This window comes from Sipha flava, unplaced genomic scaffold (assembly GCF_003268045.1).
Source record: "Sipha flava isolate LNK unplaced genomic scaffold, YSA_version1 48915_pilon_pilon, whole genome shotgun sequence".
NCBI classification, from domain to species: domain Eukaryota; kingdom Metazoa; phylum Arthropoda; class Insecta; order Hemiptera; family Aphididae; genus Sipha; species Sipha flava.
The window spans coordinates 11,246-19,552 of record NW_020273300.1 but is presented as its reverse complement, the minus strand read 5'-3'; the positions used below and the strand labels follow the sequence as shown (position 1 = coordinate 19,552).

The window sequence follows — 8,307 nt, the reverse complement described above, 5'->3', positions numbered from 1 at the left end:
GTCTAAACCTCCTTTAACAAATTAACTAAAAAATTATTAATTTACGATGCTGCATATTAAAAATGTTAATAATTATAATAGTTTTTATTTATCTACCTTAGGATGTGTTTAAATTCAATGATTAACAATTTACGATAGATCTTTTTTACTATAATTTTATTGTTAAAATTATATTATTTTTTTTATGGTATATATATGACCCAGTAGTTGGCCGCAAAATTCCGTCGAGATGACGTGCATGTAGTCCTTTTAAATATAAATGTATAGAATTATGTAGTATCATTTACGGAACTTTATCAGAATGAAACGGATCAAAATTGAAAAGAAAATATGTAAAATATAACTCAAGTCGTTGCACCTATTTATAAACAAATTGAAGGTCTTTAAATTAAAATTAATAAAGAGATAAAAAAAAAATTACATACATTTGTTCGTACTAACTTTATATTTTTTACAATTCATTATTTTAATAACAGTTTTATATTTGTGTCAGGCAATCAAAATTAGTTCAAATAAATAGTAATATTTATTCTAATCAGTCTAATCAATATAAAAATACCAATAATTATGACGGAAAATGTAAATGAATCAACTTCTCCACCTCTTAGAAGATACAGGTAAGATAATCTTAAGGTATGGTTTCGTTTCTGTAGCTAACTGCAGTAGTGGCTACATGCAGTTGTTACTCTGTCCGTCGTACGTAATATTATTGGACTGGTTTATGCAGTCAAATAAAAATTTAGTTTATCATCAACATTCAATTATGCGTCTATAATTAGCAACGTATAACGTTACTAGGACTGTTCTCGCACATATTCTAGATAAAAAGAATGAGATGAATAAGTCAAAGCAAAAATGTGGTTTGCAAAGAAAAATAATAATAAAATAGTTCACAATTTGTTTATAGCTTCCGTAATGAAGGGACTTTTGAAAATTTAATAACGAAACACCTTATCGACGATGAAGGTAAATTTAAAAACTATTTATGATTGAAAAAATGTAAATTTTATTTTATTTTATCTGCTAACACAATACATATTTCTAAAGCTTTAACAAACACTGTGAAGTTTTCTATAACACCAAAGGGCTCTTTATTATTATAGTCACATAATGATGGATAGTTGGATACACGTTTACAATGTTTTGCATCATCATCTTACGAAAAATGAATTTTATTGAACGTGGAAGGAGAAAAATTGTCGAAAAATTAATGCAGTCATTGCAACAGATTGCATAGTACTAGTCCTGGGACCAGTCCACTGCAGTTGACTACACAACGGTCGCGTAAACAAAACCGTTTCCGTTTAAAACCCATGAATACCGCTACATGCGACGAACGGAGCAGCCACTGCTGCAGTCGGCTGCAGAAAAGAAACCTTACCTTTATACATATTATAATGTAAAATATAAATATTCATTAATGATTTATTTTAGGCCCAATTCCATGAGTAATTCAATTGCTTATTTTGGTTTATTACTCCTGGAATTAATTTTGTTGGCTATTAAATTCGTTTATACTACTATTGAATCCACTGTACGTATATTTTTACCGCCGTTGGAAAAATCACTAGTAGATGAGATTGTTTTAGTAAGTCAACATGCATAAAATATATTATTTTAAAATGTACGATTTAGTAAACGTTGTAATTATTATTGATAAAGTATAAAATTTGAACAGTAAAATTCGGCTGAATTGATTGAGTTGATAATATGTAATTTATATTTGCGTATTATAAATATCAAATTTCATATGACCGTAATTTATTAAAAAGGATTATTAACTTTACAAAAATCTACATGCTGAAAATTGCTCAGTTAAACTAATTTTGCTACTGAATTAATTTTGAGTCTTACAAAATTGTTGATACCGTAATTATTCATTACCTATCAGCTTATAAGTTTAATAAATCGATTATGTTAGTTAACTAACTTTTTTATTTAGCAGTAAATAAATTACATAATATATTATTATACTATGTATGTTATAACAGATTGTCTGGTTCTATTGACATCTGAGTTTAATTATATAAAATACTGGTTCCATATCATTCCATTTTGCCGCTTATTGTACATTATTCTTAAATTTGATTACTGTTAATAAGTTAATTATTATAAGTAAAATAAAAATGGTTTGATTACATTTTTACATAGCATAACTTCTATTTTATTTACTAATAGATAACCGGCGCAGGCCATGGCATTGGTCGAGAACTAGCTATAACATTTGCCAAACAAAATTCAATAATAATATGTTGGGATCTAGATGAAAAGGGCAATGAAGAAACTAAACAAATTCTTAAACTTCAAGGACACAAACGCGTTTACACATATAAGTAAGTATATCTTTACATTTATACAATTATTCTATTTGAAGATACTTATGGTTATTTTTAAAGTTCTTAATAGAGACTACATTTTTGAGAACTTAGGATGGTTGGGCTCATTGAAAGTATATCAAAACTAACCAACATAGAAATACCACTCAGTAGTTCTGTATGATTTATAAGCATAAAGTCCCTGCTGATATGACTGAATATCCAATTTTACTCTTTCAAAATACATTTTTTACTTTTATAAAAATTGTACAGAAAGTACATGAGCAGTTAATCTTTGAGACAGCAAACTTTTTTATTGTTTATTAACCGTATATTAAGGAAGTATATAAACAAAATGAAAGATAAGAATTTTTAAAATATTTAAATCTTATTATCTTTAATATCGTAATATATTTTATGTATGTTATGAATATTATAAATTTTATAATATAATAGCTATTTATTAAAAAACAATTAATATTATATTAATTTGAAAATAATTTTAAAATGTCAATATTAATAGGTTGAAGATTTTTTTTTAAATCCTCCGTGAAACTATAATTACATAAACCGAGGTTTATTATAAATATATAACTATAGAAAAATATGTATATATAAAAAACTACAGTTTTTAATATTTTTAAACTGATATTTGGTTGTGATTTAGCTATGGGTACAACACGTTGTACTTTTATAGTCAAAAAACATGATACATTGACCTAGTCGTATTCATTCTTATAATTAATTCCTCTTCTGGATGTGATGTGACTCAACTATTTTAACCATTTATCAATTGTGTATTTTTAGGGACTCTAACATTTTAGTTGTAAAAGAAATTTAAGAAATTTATTTATAAAGCAAGTTCTAAAATGTTAAGATAAATTAAATTTATCATCGCTAAAAACATTCTCACTTTTCAAAAGACATGTAAAAGAGTGTACTATTAAAAAAAATGTATACATCATATATAACTAATTTCTAGTTTTCAACTAGATATATTTGTTTTGAGTTTTCTTAATTTGAACGCTAACTTTGTTAATTTCAAGTATAATTTCGAATTTATGAAGAATAAGAGTAGTTCACCTCATATTGTTTAGTAGATACGGTTAGAATAAAGAAAAAAAAAAAACAACAATATTTGTTTTATCGATAATCTTGCCACGAGTTGTTTTTGTTTCAAATGCTTCCTGGTAAAATATCAAATGTTAGCATATAAATTACATTTTATTTTTTTTCGCCTGAAAATTTAAGATATTTTGTAAGTTTATCTGTTTATTTGTTTGTATAATAAATTAATAAATTAATTCTAAAAAGGGTTATTTTTAAAAAAGGAATATTTAAAATATCAAGAACTTTCAAATATGACCTAAGTAATTGTATAGTTTGAGAATTAACCGTGGTCATACAAAACCAAATTTGAGGAGATTTTCTAATTAACAGAATGTGAAGAACTATGAAAATTTAGATGATACATATAACATTGAAAATAATTATAATGAAATTATAAATATAGGTGCTATAATATAAATCATAAGTGTTTTACATTATGTGGAAAGGTTACGAGATTGTCTCGAACTATAGGAAGACAGATTCTTAGATTATATAAGTTTTAACTCTATAATTATTAGAAAGTAAATAATATAAAAAAAAAAAACTCAAAAAAATTAAAGAATATGTTTTTAGTAAAATTGTAAAAATGTTTCATTATACAAAAATATATATTTATATACATAAATAATGGTTTTTAATTTGAACATTGTTAGTTGTACCTTAAGTATTTATCTAAAATAAAAGTTATAAACAGAAACAAAATCTATTATTAAACCAAACTTTTCAAATTACACTCAGAATTTATTATATTATATTAAAATTAATAATTATTTGATTTTTAAATTTTATTAGCTTTTAGCTTAAACTTTTATAATTTTAATTTATTATTCAAAATAATTTAATGTCTATTAGTTATACAGTTGTAGTTACTTAGTTTTAATTAAATTTAAAAACTAATGTTCAATCAACTTGTTATATATTTATCGTAATTTGTAATCATATTTATTATATGTTTGGTATTTTTATAAAAGCGTTTAAAAATATTTTTTTACTGAATATGAGATTTTAAATAGTGGTTGTTTCTTTCAACCCGAATGAATAACTACCATAAATTATTTAAAAAAAAAGGAAGCATCTTAAATTTCTATCACATCGCGTAGTAAAAAAATTATTTGTTATTCAAATAATTATTATAATATGTGTAGCTTCGATTTTTCGTATAACTGTAGTGTGAATTTATACAAACTATAGTAATGTAACTGTATCAATTAACATCCTCCAATAGTCATTTATTACACTAAAAATTGTTAAGTGAAAGTAAATGTAGTACACAGGGGCGCAATTTTAATGAAAAATCTGGGAGTGCTGAAGCCCTTCTTTTTCATGTTTCTTAATGGTTACAGATACTCGCAACCCATAAAATTCAACAGTTAATAAAATATTTGGTAAATATTTGAATATTTCTAAATTTAAATTGTTGGTTTTGATTTTATATTTTTATTGCGCATATAACGAATTACCCGTCTGTAAACACAAATGTTTCTTTCACAAAACTTTTAGATTCTAAGTGTAGCGAAGAATATTATGGTTTTATAATGATGTTTGTATTTTATTTTTTTAACACTTTTTCGCATAAAAATACTGATCCAAAAGTTTTGTCTATGAACTTTTTAGATTTTAAATTGGCATACGGTGGTAATTTAGGTAGGTCATTTTTTTTTAATCTTAATAGTTTTTCTATGCGTGAGGAAAAAATTGTCCTGAAACAGTAAAAATACGCTGTAAATAAGACTTTCACTTTTCAAATTTTAGTTATTTAATCATAATTTCAAAATTAATGTGGCTAGAAACTTGAAAATATTACCTTGTAACAAAGATAGTTTTTTTTTATTTTAGAACAAATAATATGTATGTAATATGTATGTGTATCCTATCCTATCCTAATGTTTATGGTCTTATCACATAAGTTAATTTTACTGTGTCTTTAAGATATGGATCTTGTATTTTTAATAAAAGGAATTATATATTCAAGTTTATTTTGGAAAAATATAATTTATAATTATAGTGAAGTATATTTTATAAATATTTTTTTATTGTTATTCTTCAATATATTTCAATATTAATGTTTAAATTAATTCTTAAATTAGTTTATTTTTTTAAATACAATTTTAATATTTCAAAATTATTTTGGATAATTTAATATAATTTTAGTTATCAAATTTGTTTTAAGTTTTTTAATAATATATTAAAACAGTTCTAATGTGAATGGTACAAACTTAACTCTTAATTTTAATAATTAATATATGTATTAATATAAATATTCGAATTTTTTTAGAGTGGATGTATCAAAGAGACAGGAAGTGTTGGATGCTGCAGCTTTAGTTAAACAGCAAGTTGGTAATGTCACAGTATTGGTTAATAATGCTGGCATCATGCCATGTAGGCCGTTGTTTTTCCAAAGTCATGAAATAATTAAGAAAATATTTGATGTTAACGTTTTAGCTCATTTTTGGGTAAAGAAAATTTTTAAAATAAATTATACACCTATATAAATATATTGTAGATATTCTATATTATGAGTTATATTGGTTTATCTAGTCTTTAGAAGCTTTTTTGCCGAGTATGATTGAAAATAATCATGGTCACATCATTGCTTTGTCTTCAATGTGTGGTGTTATTGGATTACCAAATGTCGTACCTTATTGTGCATCAAAATTCGCTGTAAGAGGTAATAGTTATTTACTTTTATAATTATAGTTTCTATCAAAATGTGACGTTATAGGTACATATTATATACATATATGATGTAGTGAATAACTACTCTCTCTTTTTACTGTTAAAATTTGGAAACCAGCAGAGATTTTAGTTATTTTCAAGGTAGTCAAGAACCAAGGTCATCAAAAATGAGAGTATTTCACTCAGATGTTTTTATTGTATAATAAATAGACAAATATATACATGGTGTATTATAAATACAAACATCCAAATGTTTTTCCACGTTTTTATTACTTTGTAATTTGTTGTAAATTAATGTGAATTAACTAATAAGTAGTTATACATTATTTGCATTAATTTAAGTAAATATTATATGGATTATATTTATGATAGATTACTTCATTATACCTATATAAATCAATAAATTTAAAAATCAAAACAAAAGTATATGTTTATATTTTTGAATATTGATATTTTACGATATGATAAATAGTTATATGTAAAAAAATAGTGTAAATATTAAGTTTTCTTTAATGTGTAATGTTTGAACAGCAAATATAATTAATTTTTTGAAATGTACTAAGTAATTATTTAAGTTATAAATTGAATGTATTCTTAGCTTAAAACACACAGAATGTTTGTAGTATCTACTCCGGTATTATATGACTATTGGACATATTTATTAAACAGTAATGAATAATAATAGATTCCTGCTAAAATGTTTTTTTCAAATTGTTAATCAGTATTTTAACAAACTAGTACTAAATTTGAATGTTTACAATGTGTCATAAATGTTCATTAATTCTTGAAAAATGCCTTCTCGTACTTAATTAAATATTACGTTTTGATATTCATAAAAAATAATTATGAAATTGTAACTTTTGAAATTTCTTATAAATATACCGTTTTAAGTTACAATATTTATTGTTTTGAAGGGACACGCTTATGAAGCTTGAAAGTTATATTTAAATAATGTAATAATGTAACAGTGATAATACTTATTAGAGTTTATTATATAGTTTAGATGTTTATTGAACAATAATAACGTCTTTGGTTTTGTAGGACTCATGGAAGCTATGTATGAAGAGTTGAGAGTTGGTGATACGAAAAACTTAAAATCCGAGATCAAATTCACAACGGTTTATCCGATTATGGTAAACACAGGGCTCGTAAAAAAACCTAGAAATCGATTCCCGTTCTTGTTGGATGTGCAAGAGCCTGAAAAAGTAGCCAATATCATAGTAAAATCGATGAGACGCAACTACAAAGAAGTCAGTATACCGTGGATGTTGTTGCCTCTTGACAGGATATCCAGGTATGTCGTTATATAAAATTTTTTAGAACTATTTGTTTTAAACTATAATAAAGTGGTTGAATAAATAAAATATTTTCGACCTTGGGCGTTTTAGACTTATGAATATTGGTGGGAAAGACCTTGCGAATATAATGTTTATGCATGTGATATGATTTAAAGAGCGACGGTTTTTTTATTGTAGACTTATTTAGATTTAACTAGACTATTTGAATACATAAATGTGTATTCTTATAATAATTTTGTTGTTTATAAACGTATGGTTTGATGTAGGCTGTTGCCCGGAAAATTTATTCAGAATGTCAAAGATTTCATCGACACCGGTTTGGATCCGCACACTGATGATTAAATTACCCGTGTCCGAATGTTCGAACTGACCTGTATCTACGCAGACGGTACTAAATTTTCAAAAGATTTTGTTGTTATTTTAGTATACATTTTTTAAATGCATGTTTTCTCTATAGCTTTACACAGTTGCGTAGTTACGGGGAGGGTGTAAGGGGTTTCCACCCCCCCACAGATTTTTTTTTAATGATATTTGATTATTATTTATTAATATTTACATATTATAGTAAAATATTTTGATTTTACTATGATTAGGTACATATTAAGAAATGAGTAACAAAATAATTTTCATTAAATACGGAACAATATATATAATACCATTTTAAATGTAATATTATTACATATGACCTCGTTTTATGATATACTAAGAACACTTAAAAACTTACTCTTAATCACCCCCCCCCCCCTATAAAAAAAATTGTATCTACGCCACTGGCCTTACAGTATTAATTATTACACTTGTACTTTAAGGTATTTATGGATTGTATGTTTAAATATCACTATACTACTTAATAAGTTATAAACTATAATACAATATATGTTTTAAATTATATTGATTTGTAAATAATT

At 24.7% G+C, this 8,307-nt stretch overlaps 1 protein-coding gene across 1 annotated transcript; it reads left to right on the top strand.

Annotated features, from left to right (window-relative positions):
• Window positions 1-473: 473 nt before the first annotated feature.
• LOC112689983 (estradiol 17-beta-dehydrogenase 11-like) lies at window positions 474-7,946 on the top strand. The gene is made up of 7 exons (XM_025563872.1): window positions 474-617; window positions 1,435-1,588; window positions 2,179-2,333; window positions 5,701-5,878; window positions 5,964-6,093; window positions 7,143-7,395; window positions 7,666-7,946. Exons 1-7 carry the CDS (start codon window positions 568-570, stop codon window positions 7,739-7,741), a joined length of 996 nt encoding a protein of 331 aa, XP_025419657.1. The 5' UTR covers window positions 474-567; the 3' UTR covers window positions 7,742-7,946.
• Window positions 7,947-8,307: the final 361 nt, after the last annotated feature.

What these genes read in the sequence shown, in the direction of transcription:
- LOC112689983 (XM_025563872.1), top strand. Translation starts at nt 568, where the DNA reads ATGACGGAAAATGTAAATGAATCAACTTCTCCACCTCTTAGAAGATAC. An exon ending in AAACGCGTTTACACATATAA is followed by an intron (nt 2,334 to 5,700) that starts GTAAGTATATCT and finishes GAATTTTTTTAG; the next exon opens with AGTGGATGTATCAAAGAGAC. An exon ending in ATCAAAATTCGCTGTAAGAG is followed by an intron (nt 6,094 to 7,142) that starts GTAATAGTTATT and finishes TTGGTTTTGTAG; the next exon opens with GACTCATGGAAGCTATGTAT.